General features: G+C 35.9%; 1 protein-coding gene across 1 annotated transcript in view; it reads right to left on the bottom strand.

Annotated features, from left to right (window-relative positions):
* Nucleotides 1-22,242, bottom strand: part of LOC124159514 (transient receptor potential cation channel subfamily A member 1) — a 121,651-nt gene that overhangs the window by 15,966 nt on the left and 83,443 nt on the right. The window contains exons 5-15 of the mRNA XM_046535374.1: nt 21,719-21,875; nt 19,535-19,625; nt 17,048-17,243; nt 15,987-16,196; nt 14,088-14,324; nt 7,947-8,147; nt 7,338-7,516; nt 6,165-6,277; nt 4,428-4,594; nt 4,002-4,171; nt 786-930 (exon numbers count right to left, since the gene is read on the bottom strand). Of these exons, the coding sequence (XP_046391330.1) occupies nt 786-930; nt 4,002-4,171; nt 4,428-4,594; nt 6,165-6,277; nt 7,338-7,516; nt 7,947-8,147; nt 14,088-14,324; nt 15,987-16,196; nt 17,048-17,243; nt 19,535-19,625; nt 21,719-21,875 (1,866 nt within the window). The remainder of the gene's footprint in view (nt 1-785; nt 931-4,001; nt 4,172-4,427; nt 4,595-6,164; nt 6,278-7,337; nt 7,517-7,946; nt 8,148-14,087; nt 14,325-15,986; nt 16,197-17,047; nt 17,244-19,534; nt 19,626-21,718; nt 21,876-22,242) is intronic.

The following is a 22,242-nucleotide window of genomic DNA, read 5'->3' as shown; positions in this document are numbered from 1 at the left end:
AATAATGAATTTGGTTTAAAAATGTCAAATGATCGCAATCTCAGTACTACGAAATATAAAACTACAATAGATGCGGTCTTTACAAGACATTTAAATAGATTTGAATCAAAATTGTTCATTTCTTATTTTAGATACCATAAACCTATTGTATCAGTTTTACAAATTGATGATGATGGTGCTGGTCGTCAAGATGGTGAAAGTGTTGTTCAAACTGTACATGAAAGTTAACTTTTCAGAAGTATAAAATATTTTGTATAAACTAGTTTTAAAAATATTGTAAAATAGTGCAATAAAAGCATATTACATTGTAACATAAATTATAGATGTAAAAATTTTATATGGTAAAGAAATAAAAGCATATTATACTTTAATATATCAATGATGTTACTTTCTATTCATACACATCATATTTTTAATATTTATTTAACAATAAACAGTTTGCTGAAAAAAATAATTTAAATTTTTGTTGAAAAATGAGTATTACTGGAAAAATTAGTTCTTTAATAATATTAAATCTATATAAAAAATAAATGGATATTAATGATTTCAGTTTTCACTTTCTGTCGGCCAGTCCCACGACTGCCCCGTTCTTTTGGATATATTCCTATGACAGGCAAAAGTATGTTTTTATTAAAAAGGAAACTTAAGCATTTTTAACCAAATTTGAATCAACCGTGGTCTAATCTTAGGCAGAATTAATGAGCAGTACTACCCATAAAATTATAAAGTATTTTTTACAAACCACTGCAAAACATATTTAAGTATTTTTACTTCCATTAACTTACATAAAATGATTTTGAGTCCTTCTTACAGTTGGCCTTTGTGATACCTTTATCCTGCACAGCTTCAAATACCCGAGGCATAGAGGCTATCAGTGCCAGCACCACACATGGATGTTTATCAGATCGCAGGGCTAACACCTCTGGTCCCCTAATATTTCATTTAAGGAAAAGAATAATAAAGCTCATTATTTTGGCAAATAAATGCCTACCACTAAGAGAAAAACTGAAAGAGTTCTTTCATATATTAACCCCCAGATTACAATGTGAAAAAACGGCCATCAGGACAATAATGCATGTACATACCTGGGTAAACACAAACACAATATATTCCACAGTTAAAGGATTTTTTATTCATAGAATTCCTTCAAAAATTTATGTCTGAGGTGTTGAATCTTGCAAGCCAATAATTATTAATCAAGAAGGAAAAATGAAATGGTGATCGGCAGGCCAAATAAAGAAATATATTAGAAAACATAAGTACTTAGGACCAAAAATATTAAGGATGCTACCAGCAGATTTGACTGATACTAGAGATGTATAGAGATTCTGTGAAGGAGAGACAATTTGGTTGTTTCAACTGAGGATGAGGAGTCCAGAATCAAATAATCATTAGGTATCATTGTCACGTGACAAATTTTGACAAAACCAAGGTCATGAAAGTTTTCATTGTTGTTCACCATGAAGCTTTATAGTGTTCACTGTGTCATTTGCTTGTCATGGAACATTCATAGTGCCACATCCATTTTATTTTTTAACTCGTTTTAGTTGCAATGGAAGAGTACTGTTCCTAAGCGATTGAAAATTTAAGTCTAACTAAATCAACTTGTTGCTTTCAGCTTTATTGATTAGGGGATTTTCTACCACACGAGAGATTGCCGTACAACCTACAGTGGTGGGTGAATTAGATTGCGAGGGAACTGCTATTTATCACACACTTGCTTGAGTGATGCAAGTATTTGTTATTTCATATTTTAGCTTCAAGCAATTTTTGTTCCTTGATTACAACCCTTTTTGAAAGAACCTAGCACATATTATTTATTGTTAGAAAAAGCATTGGACCCTTCCATTATAATATTTATGACCACAAGTTTATTTATATGAGCATTGTTGTTTACATATTGATTGCCAGTTGTTGATTCATGCCTGAGTTAGGACATCAAAACTACACCAAGTTTAAATACCAATGGGTTTTATTGCCTCAATGTCATACCATCAATGAAATAACCCCTATTCATCTAAAAAAACATGAAGACATCTTTAAATTGAGAATAAAAACTATGGCTTTCTTCTGTTAGTGCCATTTGAACTCTGGCCAATGTATTAATTAGTATCACTATTACATCCTTCAATTTATGCAACCAACACCATTTCTATGCAAAGTTGGAGGCACAAGAGCACACTAAAGGATGACTCGAACGATTCACAGGAATATCTCTCTCAAATCACTGAGTTAAAAAAGGTAAGATGGGTCTAAAGTGGTTGATTGGGTCAAGGCAATTGAGCCTTGCCACTTATTCATTAGAATAATTATTACATCCTTCGAGCTATGCAGCCAACAACACTGCTATGCCAAGTTGGTGGCATAGGAACACCCTATAGGTTGACTCAAACGATTCAAAGGAATATCTCTCTTGAATCATTGAATCAAAAAAGGGAAGAAAAATTAGCTAATTTTTAGCCAATAAAAATAATTTACCAGAGAGTAATTTTTTACTCGACACCAACATGTTTCAACTTTTTCTAGGAATGGGCAACATGGGCATGATTACTTGAATAGCACACAAATTATGGTGGATATATATTTGCAAATTTTCAATGATCGAGGAAGAAATTAAAATGATGTCACAAATACATCACTTTGAAACTTTTAAGGTATCATAGACATAAGACGTTGTCCATATGACTCCAATTCTCCCCAACCAATTGCCTCTCTTCGACGTCCTGGTTAAAAGGAAAAGAAAATGGATAGATTGTGCACAGGAACACACCCAATGCAGAAATTTTTGGTGGTTTCAATACTCATTTTTCAGGCATTCCACATTTCTGACACCTAGTCAGTACATGCCTCATAGAAAAAACCCCTGATGACTAGCCTCGAACCCAAAGGCTCAAAATGGTCCAAAGAATACCAATGAAGGAGAACAATGTAGATTCGAAATAGAAAAGACTACCAGTCAACCCAGAAAGAAACATGCAAAAAGGATGAGGAGACAAAATTTAGGAAGCGTGCTGTCATTTCATCCGGCACCTCAGAGAAATTTGCCAAGATTCTGAAAAATCAGATTGTAATTTCAAGATTCACTTGCATGGTCAAAGCAGAGAATATCGTACCAGGACCCAAGGACAAATTACCAAAAGTGCTACGAGGTGTTTACAGAGTGCCATGCTCTTGTAGTTGATTGTTGAAGTATGCTGGTCTCTGAGTGTCCACCTCTACAAGCATATAAGGGCAACATAAAATGCACAATTCAAACTCTTTGCTGTTGCAAAACATGTCAAGAGTGGACATGCCCACAGTATTCTTTTTCACAAATCAATTACTGCTGCTAAAGAAAAATAATTTCTTTCCAACACTAATTAAGGAAGCGATTGATATGACAAAAAAAATTTGAACAGAAAAGATGGATACCTGCTTAACCATTTGTTAAAGAGGATTCTACTGGAATGAAATTAATCAACCAATAGGTGTTCAGCTTGAAAATTGGTACCAATTTTCCCTATAAAAACTATCAGAAAATTCCCAAACATAACTTAATCAGAAGAAACTGCTTGGCATACGAGAAAAACTATCATCACAAGATAAATTAAATGCAGTAAAACTCAGGAGTAATGTAGTAGTGTTTGAATTGTTATAGCTTGTCATACGTACTATACAATGTAACTGAAAATAAATTTAAAGTTCTGAAGCTAACTTTTGAAGTTCATCCAAATTAGCAGGCAGTCAAGAAGTTATACTCTATCTGCCCCATCAATGTCTCTGAATACAAGGATATGTACACATATACAGAATTAAATCATGCAATAGCTAGAGAAATGAATACAATATATTTTCAAGTATTTTGATGTGTTGCAAGATATAAATTATTTTATACTCGTCTCTCATATTGGAGAAAAAATTTTGTACCCGAGCTCAATATTAAAAGGAGGTCAAAAAGGTATTTGACCCATCCCAAATTGTTTCATCAACTCACAGCATATCAAGAAAAAGGAAATGCTTACCTCTCTTCATGGGTGACCATTGCCAATGCAGCTTCAGGAAATTTGTAATATATTGCATAATCTATAGCACTGAGACCTTTTGTGTTATATAATAGTTTGCAACCCATGTATAGAAGGAGTGATATTGCACTAGGCTTATTTTCCATTGTTGCTAAATGCAGGGCAGTGTTCTAATTTTGAAGAAAAAGAAGTATTTTATGTTAGAATCTCAGTATTCTCCAGTTACAATCTAAACTTTATTTACATATCGTAAGTGTAAAATAAAAAATTGTTAGCAAAAAAATACAAATTATATTCATTTAAGGTAAAACTTGCTCTTCCCTGTAAGATGAGAGATTATGTACCTCAAGAGCATAACTCTTTGGCATTCAAAAAAGTTCATTATCTATGCATAAAAAATGTAAAAAAATTAAAGATAGCACTCACTCCATCTTTATCTACTTGATCTAGCAGGTGGGAGTGCACAGAGTGAAGCAATTCCATGGTCTGAGTGTATCCACTCATGGCAGCCAGATGGAGGGGATTCCTCCCATTGTGGTCCCTGTGCAGAAGAGCTCCTCGATTCAGTAGCAACTGCACCACTCTGGTGTGACCTACAATTGGCATGAGATGTAAAGCCAAGCAATGCAATACTTCCTCACTTTCAAAAACTGAACACAAATGCGAAAATATTCGCAATTACAGCACATGCATTCCACACCACCTCAGACTAGAGATGACCATTAACCGATCAGATTTTAATGAAATACGTGTCAATTTTTGCCTCAACATAAATATACCACTTGAAGCATTTTCCAAAAATTGAGAAAAAGCTGAAAAATGGGTATTTTCAAAAGGATGTTTTTTCCTAACTTCAAATTAACAAGTACAAATTGTTTGTGAAGGAATCAAGTAAATTGATATTTGAAGACTATTTTTATGTCAAATGTTTTTTCATAATCCGAAAGTAACCAAACTGTGGGTGCATTTGTTACTGTTCAAAAAATATGTTGTGCAGCAAAAAAAATAAAATAGGTACTTTGATCATTATAATTATGTATTCACATTTTTTTACCAATAATACTTTGTTCCATTATGAAAATTATATTAAAAATATGGGAGGATGTTCTTCCATTAAAGAGGGAAAAAGTTTTGAATTTTTCAGTGGAATGGCCATTTGGTAGTAAATGCCGGTTAGAGGAAGAGAATTCCCCCATTTAAAATTTTTATAGCCTCTAAACTCCTTAATATCACATATGTAAAACAACTATGTAGTTGACCTAGAGCATTTAATGCTTCATACACAGGAATAAAATGAGAAATATGAGGCTATTACATGCGTACCTGAGGGTGATCTGATACACAGCAAGGCACCTAATAATAAATGTTAAAGTATTTCTTAAATTACTTACTCATTTATTAATTGCCACAAAATTTAACTTTTGCAAATGAGAAGTATGTATGTATCTAGGTAATAAAATTAAATTTATAGCTGATTAGAAGATGGCACTTGATAGAAAAGTTGACTATCAATTTTTATAGACAAAAAAGGGAGTAAAATTCAGTCCATTACATTGAATTTCTTCAACATTAGTCACCTATAAAAACAAGTTGAAAATCAAGGTTCTACAAAAACTGGTAGCAGGGATATTTATAAAAATATTATTCAAGGCATTTATATTCATCAATATTTCAATATTTTCCAGAAAAAATGTGATAACGTAATTCATTATTTTTTTGCTCCTATAGTAGTCACAGAACCATAATTATTTCTTAGGAATTTATTGAAAAATACATATGAAAATGGGATTACCCATTCCTTCACTCACATAAATAAAATCTAAGTTGCAGACCATCCTAATATTGCACAAATTATTTTGTCCCTGAGAGGGATCCTACCCCAAATGGCTTTTCAGAATCGGGATTACAAACTCTCTTCACTATGGCTCTGATTTCCTTATTATGCCGTCAGCGAAACAAAATACAAACTTTCTCAAAGATTCAATACATACATGTTATCTTAGATAAATGTACAGGTGAGATAAAACTCCTTATGCTGTTGAAAATTTAGCTAATTGAGTGCTAAATTAAGAACCAGAAGTGAGAACAAAAAAAAGAGGTCCTACCCTTGACCAAAATGTGAAGTAATCATATTATTAAGCATTGTTGGTGGAGCACACTCACCTTGCTGTGATGCAATATGCAGAGGTGTCAGACCTTCGCCATCACTTTCATTGATGATAAAGGTTCCTTTCTCAGAATCCAACAGCTGACGTACTGAGTTGTATCTCCCATATCTAGGGAAAAGTAGCAAGAGGAACCTTACAGTTACAGAATATAATTAATTATATTATATTACTATTAATGATAGTAATAATTCAAACAGCTGTAGTAATTTTCCACACTTTTTTAATTTTTATTGACTGCTTCAAAGCTTAAACGTCATTTTCAAGAGCTGTCCTTTGAAAATGATATGACAGATCTTGAAAATGATGCGTAAGCATTGAAACCGGTCGATAAAAATTAAAAAGGTGTGAAAAATTACTCCTCCTATTTGAATTAATACTATCCATGAACTTCCACAAAGTCAAATTGTCGACAATCAATCTGACTACTATTATGGAGTACTTGAACGGTATCACCAAAAAGGTAAACAATCTAGGAAAAGAAAAATTGTTGTGGATAAGAGTTACCCTAGGCATGAAGTTACCAAAAACAGTATGTATGTATTTTCAGCATAAGTGAAAGTTTATCACCACTAAAAACATATACAAAGCAAGTGTCCAGGCCTTGTCAGGCAAGCAAGTGTCTTGGTAGAACCACATACATATATACATGTGTATATTGTGAAATATGTATCTTGCTTTATTATGTACCACAAAACTTTATGTATAAGGTACTTCGACCCTGGATTTCAACAACTAGATATTCTGCATTCTCACTTTGATAATGAGTATACAGTGCATAGTTGAAACTTAAGGTCAGAATAGAAAAATTTTGTGGAACATAACAAAGTGAGTTATTTCACACTACCAATAAAACAAATTGTTTCATAGCTGTCGGATGATAAAATAATAAGTATGAAAAATGTATCATTTCTTAGCTACGGATGACACTATATTTAAGCGGCTCCAAGTAAAAAACTCGAAACATCCAAAAACACAGAAAACATTGAAGCAGGATAAAACTCATAAACAGATAATCGGCAACATGGATAATTCACGCCCAGAACCATGGCAGTTTACAACACTATTTATTGAACAAAGACAAATAAAGGTATATTATTTATTAATGTGTCACATAGAGCAAACAATTGTGGTTACTTATGCGTCAAATTCAAAATCAATGATTTCTTACCTTGCAGCAAAATGCAATGGACTCTCATTATTGTTATTTTTAAGATTGATACAGGCCCCTAAGCGTATGAGATTCTCAAGACTTCTGATATGCCCTTCCCTGCTGGCATAATGCAAGGGAGAGCAACCAGAAACATCTTTTTCATTGAGTAATTGGCGCAGTCCAGCCTCTGTTTGTCCCTGTAAGGAGTAGATTCAAAATGTTTCAGTTTGGATTAATCTCTAATTTAACAGCTATACAATAACTGCAACAAATGGATTGCTCAAGGATCATCAACACACTAACAAACTCAACTCTTTAATTAGAATATGTCTTGAAGTGAGGGATAGGTCAAGATCAATATTATCTATTTCTATGTATTTACAATCCTACACGGAACTCGAAATCCAAATGATTTTATTAATGAATTTATCAGAAGTTCAATTAGAAATTCTTCATGGGTGTTTTAGTTAATAAAAATTCTCTAGCCCTGATGGTGCATAATTAAAATTGCAAAACATTCGCAAGAGAATTGTTTAACTTTCAAGATAATATGTATGTATTGACCTTGGCCTATTTCCATTGATTTCAAGACATAAGTTATTAGTGATAATGTGCAGCAGCACACACCTGGCTTACTCTATGAGCAAACTCTTCCAGTCTGCCTCCATTCATCACAATCAGGTGGAGGGTATTTCGCAGATTGTCATCCCTCAAGCGGATGTCAGCCCCCAGCTCAATGAGGGTGTGCACTGTCCGCCATGCACCTCGTGACGCTGCCAACAGTAAGGCAGATCTCTTCTCCTTATCCAGAGCATTAATATCAGCACCCTTAAAGGAAAATGCACACCATAGTATTTTTAAGAACTATTGTTTACATTGGAGCATAAATAGTCTGGCATAGTATTTGGGCACATGCCTCAGTACCATAAATTGTAAATTTCTTGAGATAAGGAAGGAAAAATCTAACAATGACACAAACACAATGAAAATACTGCACAAAGTGACTGAAGACTTACTCAGGATCAGGGCCGATTTAAGTGGTAAGCAAAATCTGTGGCTCCATAGGGTGAAAAGCAAAAGGGGGCACTTAGTGGTCAGTCCAATGTACAGTACTAATCATATTTAAGATTGAGGGGGGGGGGGGGTTCGGAATGTTGTTCGCTTACACAAGGACCATGTCCAGAATTGGGCCTGCTCAGGATTCATGCCAACAGATGAGCCTACCAAATTTGTCAAAAGACTCAAAAAGAGAAAGTTGGCACTTGAACTAGGAGTTAATTCTGGTACTCTTATTGCTAAGGGTTAGCTACTGCCAACATTAACTAGCCATAGGAATAAAATAAAACAATCCAATTGATAGTCGCTAATATCTTGGCAAACCTCAGTTAGCCGCTGCTAAAAATAACCAGGAAAAACACCCTAGTCACACAGGCATTAGCTGTCCCCATTTGTACCCTACAGCCAAGCTTAGTCATAAAATGCTGTCCCTTGGACATGAATCATCCAAAAGCCCCTTTTTATTCAGCCTCCTTTTCAGTTCTGTTCAACACAATTACATACCCTTCCTTACCAAAACATCTGGACATTTCATAAACTGCAGTCATTTTCACTGATAATTTTATCTAATGACTTTTTCTGCAAACATAGAGAAGACAAAAATTTAATTGATTTGAAGATTAAGCAATATAAAAATATAAACAGAAGCAATAGTACACAAGAATGTACATCCTAAACACACCTACGTCTCCTGGTCATCTCACATTGAACACCAAAGTCACTAAGCACTCTAGGAGACTTGAAAGAAATTCTAATGGGTAAGAATCACTGTTAAGAGGTGCAACTTCAATTTTGGCAGCGTAGTTGGGGAAAAAGAGAGTGAATCTCGATCTCACTAAAATTGGAGTTATTAATTACAATGCTACAGAAAAACCATCCTGAAAAGATATCCAAGCAACATTTCCCAACTATAAACATAATCATTAACTCAAATTAATGATCTGCAGCTAACAAAAAAAACTGCAAAATATCCAAGCATTTGTTGTTCTTTTATTACTCATCTACATGAACGATTTTATGTTTCTTCTTTCAAATTTTAGCACAAAAATACTCACTGATGTTTGCTCAAGATGATTTTTCTGCTCAAACTTGAAATACTTGGTGAAAGAAGGTAAAGGCAGGTGAGATCTTGAGGAATGGACCTATAGAAGACGCAAGCCAAAATTTTACGGAGTGTTCTCAAGTAATACACATCATAATTTCATTATAAATAATGCAACTTAATGAAATTAACTGTAATTTAACTATCTAAAGAAGTATTTGCCTGTGAAGTTCTACTGAGAACCAACTTCAAATGCTCACTGGATATAGTTTCCTTGCTCAGTCTACTCTTTCAAGTTAATGAATACCTCCTAAATGAAAACTCTGGGGAAATATTATGATACCATTCCATAAATATTCACTTACACTTCACTTAGGTATTTTTACCTAGCATGTCATGGCACACACTTTATCGTATTCCTGTATTCATTTCCTAGGCTTCCTAAAACAGCACAATGGCCTTGTGGGTTGAGGTATTTGATCATCAATTTATGATTTCTCAATTATCATCATTATTTTGTGAAGCATGTCATTAGGATAGGTTTAAAATACAGTGGAACCCCGATCTATGGTTCCCGCATTGATCGTTTTCCTGCATTCATCCTTCGCCGTTCCTGATCCCAAATAAATCCATAAAGACAATGTAATTTTTTCCCGCATCTATCGTTCCCCAAAGTATCGCTTTCCCTCATTGATCATTTGAAGATTGCGGTCCCGTCGTATAATTTTCCCACATCCAATCGTTTGACGAAAATGAGACAAAGTGTTTACAACGTGTTATTTATGGCTATTAACAACAGACACATAGTTTAAATCTTCCCCAGGAGATTGAAATGCGATAGGGAGAAGCAGAGTGCCATGGGATAGTAACATTAGCGCATTTCCCAAGATCCACTATCCCCCATTTAGCATTCGCCTGCCCCCCTCTGGCACTTTCCTCTTCTCCGAAATCAAACAAAAGGTCCCAGCTCGCGCAGGGATTGTATTACGAAGACCTTAGCTTCGAAAGAAAATTTAAAGTTACACGAGAACAATAAAAATGTGTTTTGCACCTCTCCGATTCTCGCCCAATGAGTTTTTTCAGCCTTCCTCCGTTCGAAGTTCCCAGTTTCTGGAGGTCAAATGCTGGATGAATCACCAATTAGCCAAAAGGTGTCTAACAATAATTTTCGGCAATTGGTATTATACTTTTATTAGATTGAAATATCAATAATGTGCACGTAATTAAAAGAAGAGTGAGACCAAACATTATATAAATTGAGTGGAGTAGCTGTGACTCCTCGGGATGATAATGTGGTGGTTTCCCCTTGCCTTCCACATCGCAGTACTACAGCCATTAAAGTAAATGTTACCACGCCCGTAGTGGAATGTGTGTCGCTGTACCGACCAGTATGGTCTCCACCTTCGAGCTGCTGCCCTCTCCCCCGGGTGATGAGAGGCATAATTATTGGCGGCCCCCAGTCGCCAAGTCACGGTATCTTCACAGGTTTTGGTATCTTTTAAATGGTCTACCTTATGGTCTAAACAAGCGGAGAAAGCAAGGATAGAGGCCTTTGAAATGTGGTGCTACAGAAGAATGATGAAAATCAAATGGATCGACCGAGTTAGTAACGAGGAAGTCCTAAGAAGGGTAGGAGAGAAGAGAAGCCTCATGAAAACCTTAATAAGAAGACGGAACAACCTTATAGGCCACATCTTGAGACATGATGGCCTGATAAAGACAATCGTCGAAGGACAGGTGGAAGGCAAGAATGGAAAAGGAAGACCTCGAACAAAATACATATATGGAACAAGTAAAGAGAGATGTGAAAGAGAAAAAATACGTAGGAGTGAAAAGATTAGCTGATAGGAGAACTGAGTGGAGAGCTGCGTCAAACCAATCCTAGGATTGTTGACCAGTGATGATGATGATGATGAGACCAAACAAAACATATTTCTAATCTTACTTAAGCATTTTAAGCAAGGAAATAATTGGAAAAATACGATCGTGATTTCTGGCAAAACTCGATATCCTCGCAGCTGAGCTTCTCGGCAGTTGATGCAGCAATATTTTCCGAAAACAGGACATCAGGTTACAATTTACAAGTTATGCTATATGCTATAAAAAATGGACTGTAAATAATTGAAGATGAAGAAAAGATTTCAGGCTAGTAGCGCGTGAGTATTGCTATGCCTCGGGTTGTCCGCTAGCACATGACAGCAGGGGTGGGGGTAGAGCTAGATACCTAGTGAAAACAAGAAGTGGGATGAAGCCAAGGATCAGGTGAATGTGCTGCTGAGGATTAACACAACATTGTTCATGCTTTACACATTGCCTCAATTATATGAAAAATTTAAATGTTAGAAAGGAATATTTCAAATAATAAACTATTTTTGGCCTTTGTGATCCATCTCACCACCAATCACTACATCGGCGAAAGAGGTTGTTTTAGGCATAACATGCACATTGCTCTCGTAAATATGTGAACTTGAAATGGCATTTGATGGATAAGAATTTTTACATCAGACAGAAATCCATAATAGCAATGCAAATGCCAAGTGGAGTGCAAACATTTTTTGGCAAGGTGGTGTGTTCTATTAGGATATTTGAAAGAGATATAAGTCGAATCAATGATATGACCTAAGTGTTTTGAGAAAGCACTAATATTCCTGTAATCAGCTAAAATCTTGTTTGAATCCCTTAATGAATATCATAATTACTCGCAAAAATCCAGCGTTTCCTGTGGCATAGGCAACCTAGCCAAACATTCACAGATTGATCGTTTTCCCGCATTCATCGTTTTTTTCATCCATCCCCCTGAAAAACTATTGATCGAGCATCCACTGTAATATTATAGCCACATTGTGACCAGGAGAGACTACAGCGCAGTACAATTTCTTTTGAATTTTTGAGGATTCAGTTTTGGTTAATAGAGTAACATGAACTTGAACTCATTATTCCCCCCAGTACTTTCCTCCTCAATATTTTAGGCAAAAAAGGGCTATATTATGCTCAATATAGCTGGCTGCTAAACAAAATTTTTCCCGTAGTAGGGTAATGAAAGGATCATCATCATCATTAGTCAACAATCCTGAGATTGGTTTGGCGCAGCTCTCCATTTCTCCCTCCTATCCGCTAATCTTTTCATAGCTACATATTTCTTCTCTTTTACATCCTTTATAACCTGTCCGATATAACTCATTCGGGGCCGTCCCTTGCCCTTTTTCCCTTTCACTAGTCCTTCAACGATTGTCTTCATCAGACCATCGGGCCTCAAAATGTGTCCAACTAAGTTGTCCCTTCTTCTGCGTAAGGTTTTTAGGAGGTTTCTCTTTTCTCCCACTCTTCTTAGCACTTCCTCGTTACTCACACGGTCAATCCATTTTATCTTCATCATTCTTCGGTAGCACCACATTTGAAAGGATGAAAGGATAAACAAGGAAAATGTATGGTGGTGAAAGTACAGCCCCAGTAATTCTGATGCCTGTGAGCTCTTGAGGTTGCCAGTGTATGGAAACCAGACAAATGGTAACAGTGAATATGAAGGTATGCACTTTGAGTCACACAAAATGCTGGATGGTGAAAAATAACTACTCTACACTTCCAAGCAAAATGTATGCTAGTGAATCTATCGTTAGTCCCATATAAAATAGTTAAATAAAACCTGGCACCCACATCTTTGTCTAAATAAAACCCTTAGAATTGATTCTAAAACGTTTTGGGATTTCTAAAGTCCGATAAGATCTGCAATGATTTTGTATGAATTCACCGATATATATTTGCCTGCATACAGAAATGTGGAACAAGGAACAAGTTTTACTTACATATTTATTAAATCCACACCACTTAACATCAAGGTTTTCTAATAAGCTAGCAATTAAATGTGCACAGACATCCATGCCCTGTATACATAGGGGCAAAAAACAGAGGCAGGAGTCAAAATCTTTGATTTGGAAGGCATGGACTTTACTCAGCCACCATCTAGGCTGGTATAGTAGTTGTTTGAACTTTTTTTGCTGGAAATTGCATCACTGCATTGCTGCAAGCCTACCAAAATCAAATCCATTGATGGAAAATTCTTTGCACCAATGTTCTGGTGGCCCTTTACTCATTTTATGGACTTACTGTATGACAAGTAACGGATACATAGAGATGAAGAATAAGTTGGTCACAGATGCCATAAGGCAATATTCAAAGGGATGGCAAAGCTAAATTATTCATCTCCTATCTGACCCATTTTTGGTTGAGGTGGAAGACCACAAAATATTTTTATTTGCACTACAAAAATATAAAATAAATTAGTAGGCAAAGAAAAAGATAACTGTGGTAGGCTTTTTTACTACTGTGGGATGAAGTTCCCTCCTCGTGAATAAGGCTAAAGAACTCCTCAACCTACTTTTACACTAACAAACTAAACAGCAAAACCAAAGTGTGGGATTTACAATAATTATGAACAGTTTGTTGACATATGCAAATGCTCATGAAATAAAAACCAATTCTAAGTAATGGAATAACAGTGATAAAGTGGAGTTAAAAGCTTAACATTTAACGAACAAGAAGAATGTCTTGGCTCAAGAGAGAAGACATATGCACACTAAAATGCCAAGTGTAGTAGTAATGGATAAAAGAAATCTCAAAATAAGTTGATCAACACATAGATGGGTTAGTAATTTTTTCATCTTTCCACTCACCTCCTTAACCAAGTATTCCACAATTTCAGGATGATCAAACATGGCCGCACAGTGAAGTGGAGTCATTTTCTGAGCATCACAAGAGGCCAGGCAAGCTGCCTTTTCCTTCGGCTGCATGCTAAACATTAAGCGCACTATTTCTAAAGCACCTTGTGCACACGCTAGATGAACGGGTGTAGACAAATCATGCTGTTGCTTTGAGATCTTGGCTCCACTTCGGAGGCAAAGCTCCACTGCCTGAGGGAATGTGAAAAAAATTCAGATATGAAGCAGAATTATGCATCGACATCTATTCTGGTTCCAAATATCTTTGCAGGTGTAGCTGAAAATATGAGGCTACAGCAAGTGGGAGAGGGGGCCCTTTGCTTGACTTTTTCATTCAGAGGAACTGAACGCATGCTTCATAACAGTCCACTTCCATGCTAAGTAGGCATTCCTTTCCTCTGAATGCAAACATTTACGGCCAGAGATGGCTTTAGCACTGGCAGATGGTTCAGCATTGGTTATGGCTTTCTTGAAATCTTATTACTCATGCATTTGCATACTTTGCAGACCATACGTATACAACTCCTATACTCAGTTCCAAACATCTTTTTGGGTGATAGAGGGGAGCTAAAGCAAGTGGGAGAAGAAGGGTGCCCTCTGTTTGAGCCTCGACATTGTAGCTGGGCTCCACAGATGGGGGAGTACCTAATTAGAATACCCAAGCGTGCCACTTTTCAAAGGAAAAATTTGCACTCTTTGTATCTTAGGTCCAGTCCTGATACAATGTACAATGATACAATCATCATAAGTAAAGGAAATTCTCTGATCAGTCGTCCTGGAGAGGGTTGGCTACCCAGCTGAAATCAGTCCTTGCGTGGGTGGAAAGTCCTGCCCAATGGGTTTTGATGGGAAAATGGGAGAGGTAAGGGCACAGAGGGGGAATGCTAGATTTGACAGCACAGCAAGTAGACTTACGCATGATGTTAACGCAACTGAGGTCTAAGTGGGACTGAATTTCCATCATGCCTGTTGTGATCTGATTGGCTGTGGGAAAGTCACATGCCAAGAAGCTTGCTCTCGTTCCCCATTTACACAAATCCTCTCCCTCAATGATATTTGGAACCACTTATATTTACATAGTTATTAATTCCTAATTAGCGAGCTTACAACAACTGCCTCTATCACCTCTTATCTTTCCATCACCATGGTATTTCAAGCAAGTCTTCAAATACTTCTTTCATCCATAGACCTTAAAATATTATTACTAAATGACCAAATCCATTGAGAGAGGAGGAAGGATGGAAGATTCCATTCGCCCCTATTAAATCCATGGATTCGAGGAGGGATTCTCGCATTCAATTTAATTTAATTTTTAACATATAATTTTAACCTGATTTTCAGATAACACATTTGCTCAAAACTCAATATTACAAGTCCAATTTCCTGTACCCTGATAGAGCATGTGATATTTCGAGGGTCAGTTTGGATATTTTGTTCTTGGTTCCACCAGTTCTTGGAGCTTCAAACCATAATTGGAATCAAAGGCAAAAAAATCAGAGTTGAAATTATTTGCACAAAGCTCTATTTAAAACTTTACTTCCGTGTAATATAAATAACATACATTTAATTATCTGATACTCCAGATCCAATCATTTGAGAAAATAAAAAACGTGTGATTTTAAGTTATTTTCATAATACCTTAACAAAAATCATAGCAAATTAAGCAATGATAAAGAAACTTTGAATAAGAACCAAGAATTGGAAGGGAGAAGCAATGATAGGAACCAAAATGGAATCAGAACCAACGAAGATGTGGAGCCGACCCATTGCAAAGAACAGTTTTCCTCTCATTATCAACACTGTGAGAACTCGGGTGCAGAGAGTAAAGAGGCCGAGGATGGCATCCTAACTTACCTTAATATCACCACCATGCACAGCAGAGTGCAAAGGCACATTGCCCTCAGCATCGTAGAATGAGATCATCTCTTCTCGTGTACATCCTCTGGATTCACCCCACTGCAAAAACACTTCCATTGTTCGTGAAGAAGCATTTTTGGCAGCCTCATGTATTGGATAATATCCATTGTTACACGGACATCTAGGAGTTGCTCCAAATTCTGTAATCTTTAGAAAGCAAAGGAATTTGATACTCAAATATTTCCCTCGGGAAGCATTTAAAGAACATTTTTAAGATAAATGGAAAGGATTTGATTTATATGTTTTGATTGAGTATTATTATTATAATTATTATGCATGATAATCACCCAAAAATAGGAATGGGTTAGTTCAGTACTTAAGTTCTAGGCTCCACAAGTTTTTGAGGGACCAGAATTGATGCCAAAAGGAAACAGTACCACAAAAAATGGAGGAAAAAGCTGTTTGAAACCCATCACTCATTGAAAACTAAGGATTCATGAAATGATAAGGAGCTGAAGATTTTTAATGCAGAAATCTAAATTACATAAGTACCTATTTTATACCACTCAATGTATTCCAGAATTTTGTAAATTTGTTATTTTATGATGCCCCAAAATGATGGTGATATTTGCTGATAGCATGCATCCTCCACATTCAGTCTGGCTTCCAAGACAATGTAAAAAAAGAATATTATTTCTAATATGCAAATAAAGTTCCTGAAGATGCTACATAATGGCAACTGGAGCATGCATTGCCTTATTCCAAAAGCTTATCTGTCTCTTTGTAGAATGAATGTGGGGGAAAGTTCCATAGTTTATTCAGAGCACTGATCACAATTCACTCATATTGTATACCAAGAGATCGATTGATCAGCTAGTGACATTCTTAGTATATACCCCTAGGGCAGATCCAGCTGGCACTCTACATAGAGGTTACGTTTACCTATCCAAATAAACCCCCAAAAATTTTTTTTCCTTGCTTTCAAAATATTAACCAAGAATTTCCAGCCAAAGGAAATACATGTATAGTTTAATTAATAAAACAACAATGAAACTTACAAGAATTCTTGCACATTCATCATGATCATATATTGCAGCTAGATGTAAAGCAGTCCTGCCATGGTCTCCACCTAACTGAATGTTAAATTGGTCTTTGTGACGGACCATCACCTGGAGAACTGATAGCTTATTAAGCTCAGTAGCAAGGTGCAGTGGAGCCTGCTTCTTGTCATTGATGATGCTTGTATCCACATTACTGAAATTTGAATAAAAAAATATACCAATATCATCTTGAAAAAAGAGGTGTTAATATAATAAAGAAAAAAGTCCAAGATAATGTGTTACCAATGATGTAAAGAGAGGTGAAATTAATTTGGGGTTCAGGAAAGGAAAGGTGTGAGAAAGTTAACCCTTTTACTGCACTGGATTTCAATTCTCAAGTGAGAAAGCATGAAGACTGGGCGTCTGCACTCAAAATGAGCACTTGCAGAGGATAGGAGTGGATTGCTTGCTACATAGCATACTCTCAGCTTCTCCCAATGGACAATCTCTGCTCTAAAGGTTTAAGTACACCTAGCAAAACACCACTGGCTCACTAGCACAACTATTTGAACACACTCCAATCACCATTGAGAGGTCAGGCAAGTAGCAGACAAAAAATCTGCTCCGACAAATGAAAAAAAAAGAAAATTTGATGAAAGTGCTCACTCAGATGGGAATTGGAATGGTTGGTTACATGTAAGGGAAAACTTGGGAGCTCAGGCAAGCACTCACTCAGGTTATCAAGCTTTCCATTGATCAAATATGAATAATAATTGCATTTTTATTGATTAAAGTCTGAGTAGAAACAAAAACTCCTGTTTACTCAGCTCTCTCCATTTTCATGCCACCCCACAAGCCACTTAAATAGGCATGTGGCAGATGGTGTTAGGACACCAGCCGTTAACGAAAAAAGGAAAGAAAAAAGGTGTGCGATGGAGGTATTTAACAAATGAATCCCATCTAGAATTTATTAGTCCTTTGTTGTGCAGGTGACAGACCAATTCCTATACCCATTAGTTTGGCAAAATGTCCATCTCATTTTATCGTATCTGTGGGACCTAGTGAGGTTCTAAGATGATGTTCTCTATGTCACTTTGAAAATATTTGTTCTTAATACCTCAAGCAGTCTAAGCCAGATATGTAGCCTCCAAGTCTATGGCAATGATCAGTCTAATTCATATACAAGCCGAGTATTGCTTTCTCACTAAAATTTTCTGTGCTAGACCTCATATCTGGCGGAGTATTCAAGGTGTGGCCTTACGAGCTCAAAGTAGCACTCTAGTATTGGTGGTACTAGAGGGAGATAAAAAAGCATCGTAATGAAAATGAAAAACAAAGATAATTGGGAAATTTATATCCGCATGAAGTATATAATTTGTATTCACATTGTGAAGAAACTGTGCTGAGATGCTTTCTACATTATGAAACCTAAAAATGCATTGAAAAAAGGTGCATTGAGACTCCCATTTATATTAACCTCCCAGTAAATATTATCCACAAATTCATACCTTACACATAAAATTAAACCTACTATTGAATGAATTTTTGCATTTAAAATATTTTTTCACATGAATGCACTAAATTTAGCCATTGCTAAATGAAGCCTATGAGATGCAATGAGACCAATCACATTCTGAAATGGAACGTGCCTGAAGAAGGGTTAGTGTAAATTGACCTTTTCTGCCACTTTGAAGCTTCCTCGACAAGACAAGTTTTCGTTGCTGGCACAGGTATTTCCCTATTCCTGAAGATACCTGAAAAAATGGAATAATACCTTCTTCTCGAAATTCCAAGGGATAAGAGTTATTCCTAATTGCTATCCTTTCCAACTGGAACATTCACCTTCTTCACGATAATTTCCGTACAGAATGCATATGTAGCCAAAGTATCATTCATGCCATTCTCAGTGTTTCTCGTAATGGAAACAATTGAAAGCAATAATTGATGTGTTAGAACTAGAAATGCAATGATAGCGGACTGCAATAAGAATTACGTATTATGGCATAATTTTCAATGCTATAAATGTAACAGTACACCCAATAGCATCCTTCATCATAACAGAGCAGCTGCAATATATTACAAAATAACCCTCATTGCATCAATTCTTGCTTGTTCTTCACGTAGCTTCATGTGATAGTAGAAAGACTTTTGAGCTCACTTTCCCTGCTAATTAGTAATTCATCATTTTTTATCATTTAAGTGGATAAAATGACCTTCAGATATAAAGCATACCTTTATTCTAAAAATAGGAATCTTTCCACTCTTCTTAGGAGCCCTAATATCCCTTATTATTTGAAACCAAATGAGACAATTCTTTTCATTTTACTACGGTTTCACATTGCGATTTTGTTGAGTGCAGATTTCACATTGAATTTATGTTACAATTGATCTTTGTTACAAGTTTTCACTTGAGCTACAAAATCAAGGAAAGTATTATGAAAATAACAACAGTAATGTTGACAAGGCAAAAAACAAAGTCAGGGATAAAAAAAGAGCTCAACTTACCATTGCAGGAGATAATCAATGACTTCCAAAGCATCATGTTCAATGGCTACATGTAGTGGAGTATTCCCTGCCTGATCTTGGATGTTTAGATCTGTTGAATAAATGATAGAAATTCCTCAATACTACAAAAATAAGTAAAAATCAAGAGCCATTATGATGCAAAATATCCCAGCTGGTGACATTTCCAAGAGGCATTAGCAGTCTTCCCAAAAACATTAGTAGAATGTATTAACTCATTTATGCCTAGTGCTCCATATTTCGATACCTCCACTGCATAAACACTCAACAATCGCTCACCGAAACAAATCCGCTCATCTAGCCCTTTATAAATGATCTTACTCTCTCATCTATCTACATAGCATCTCATAGCCCTAATAGTACTAGATGAGCAGATTTGATTAATGGGCAATTATTAAGCATTTCATCTACATCTACATAATACCCCGCAAGCCGCCTAAAAGGCGTGTGGCAGGGGGTGTTAGGACACCAGCCGTTTACAGCAAAAAAAAAAAGTAAACATATGTATGCAGTGGAGGTATCGATTTGGAACACCAGACACAACTGTGCTATTTAAAGACTGCAAGCATAAAAAGGGCAATATGTCACATTTTTTCTTTCTATGCCTCTTTATAGAGGCATACAGATTAATAGTGAACAGAGTTGGTATGTTTTGTTAACTCATCATTGTGTGTCTTGAGAAGAGTGGATATTATTTTTCAAACCCCTTTTTTTTATCCTGGGGGACTAACTCAGGGAATGCATCATATGATTATGTTGCCCCAAATGTACTGCACTCTAATGTTGTGATCATTTTCTTATTGATTATTATTACTGATAGTTATTTAGTGCAATTAGCTGAAATTTTTTAAACAATCTATTTTTGTTTTTGTGACGAGCTATTATTTTACAATGATCTATTTTTGGAACACTAGACAAATCCACCATCATCATGGGTGCATTCAGCCAGGTTGAGTGGTTTGCTTTGCATTCTGATCTTGGTAGTAGTGTGATGGGCTGTGACTGAGGGAAATGACACAATGCCAGACATTGATCAGTTGATATTTAGTGAGAAAATAAATACATTAATACATTGTAACATTAGCACTCAGGTAAGAAATAAAATGAAAGTCACAATGCGAAATCTGTATTTGGAACTTCCCCATTGGGTGATATAGATGTCATTGTCCACTTATCATAAAGCAAATTATGGCTGAATACACCAAAGGTCCTTCTTCTTTCCTGTACGGGATAATGTTTGTCACTAGAATGGTTTTAAAAGTGCTTGCACCACACTCTTGTCCAGCCCAGAGTGGCTTGAGGAACACTGTTCCTCCATCCTTGCCACCATGCTTACTACATATTTCTGAACCCTTTGCTCTCATTGTTTATGTTATAGGAGCACAGACTAGATGAACATAATGCTACAGCAAATGGTAAAATAAGATGTGAGAGATTATTTTTTTTTTTACAATTGGCAGACTGCAGATAATGCTCATTAGGACCAAATGAATAATTTTCTAATACCTCTTGTAGACTGATATAGATACAAGACATTTGTACCAAATATAATTTTGTGGGTCATCTAGAATCTTGTAGCCATGTGGCCTATGATTATGTTGTGGCTTATGGTCTTACTGCTGACCATGGCAAGAAAGTAAGATCATTTATAAATGGCAATCTTGATTCATGCCATTACCACTCAATTCCTCAAACTTTACCATGTCATTTTAAATAATAATTAATCACAAATTCGTAAAGCAAGAAAATCAAACTAGCCATGCCCAATGCCACAAAAATACCACTTACTAATTTAAATCTTGTATAAATCCTTTTACAATTATTTTTGACCTTAATATCATCACTCTTAGCAGAGAGTTAATTGATGACTGAAGTAAAATTATGGGTTTTAACATTGAGTACATTATGGATTTGCTCATAGTTCCATTTTTTAAACACCTCATTCAAATAAAAAGGAGGAGAGATTGTTGTTTTTTTATTTTAACTATTATTTTAATATTTATTTATACCAATCTAATGTGCAATCATGATAAATTTTGTAACTTTAAAACCTTTGGCATAAATGGGTTAACAGACCATTCAAAAGATGCAGATCTCTACATCACCATGGTATTCGGCAAGAAGGGAGGCGATGGTCACGTGATATTTTAATTTTAAGTCACTCACCACCACCATGCGTAGCAATGAATTGCAGGATCTGCGATTTGTTTCTCGCAGCTGCTTGGTGTGCTGCCGACCTCCCTCGTGAATCCTGCACACGCAACCTTGCTGGCTCTGCAAAGTACAATCGGCCAAATTCTTCCAAGTCACCACTCTCAGCAGCCTGAAAAATCAATAGAACCATGAATGACACAAAGGAAGCTCAAATAATTCAATAAAACTTTGAGCAGTGGGACTAACTGAGGAAGGTTATGTGGTCCAAAACACGAAACAGTAATTTATTCTATTATTATCCAATAGTCATTTAATCATTGCAACGATTCCGGCGTGTTCTTTTCTTAATCATTTCCTATCATCTAAATAAAAAAGATCATGTCACGCTTTACATTTACCACAATTTTGGAGCTATACAAGAAACCATATATCCAGTGAAAATGAATATTTTACTTCTAATTCTGGATGGCATTAAATAAATGTAACATTTATTTTATTAATGAGTAGTATCACTGATAACTCACAATTCCACGGAA

This window comes from Ischnura elegans, chromosome 5 (assembly GCF_921293095.1).
Source record: "Ischnura elegans chromosome 5, ioIscEleg1.1, whole genome shotgun sequence".
NCBI classification, from domain to species: Eukaryota; Metazoa; Arthropoda; class Insecta; order Odonata; family Coenagrionidae; genus Ischnura; species Ischnura elegans.
Note: the sequence above shows the minus strand (reverse complement) of the source record. Positions and strands in the feature narration are given on the sequence as shown.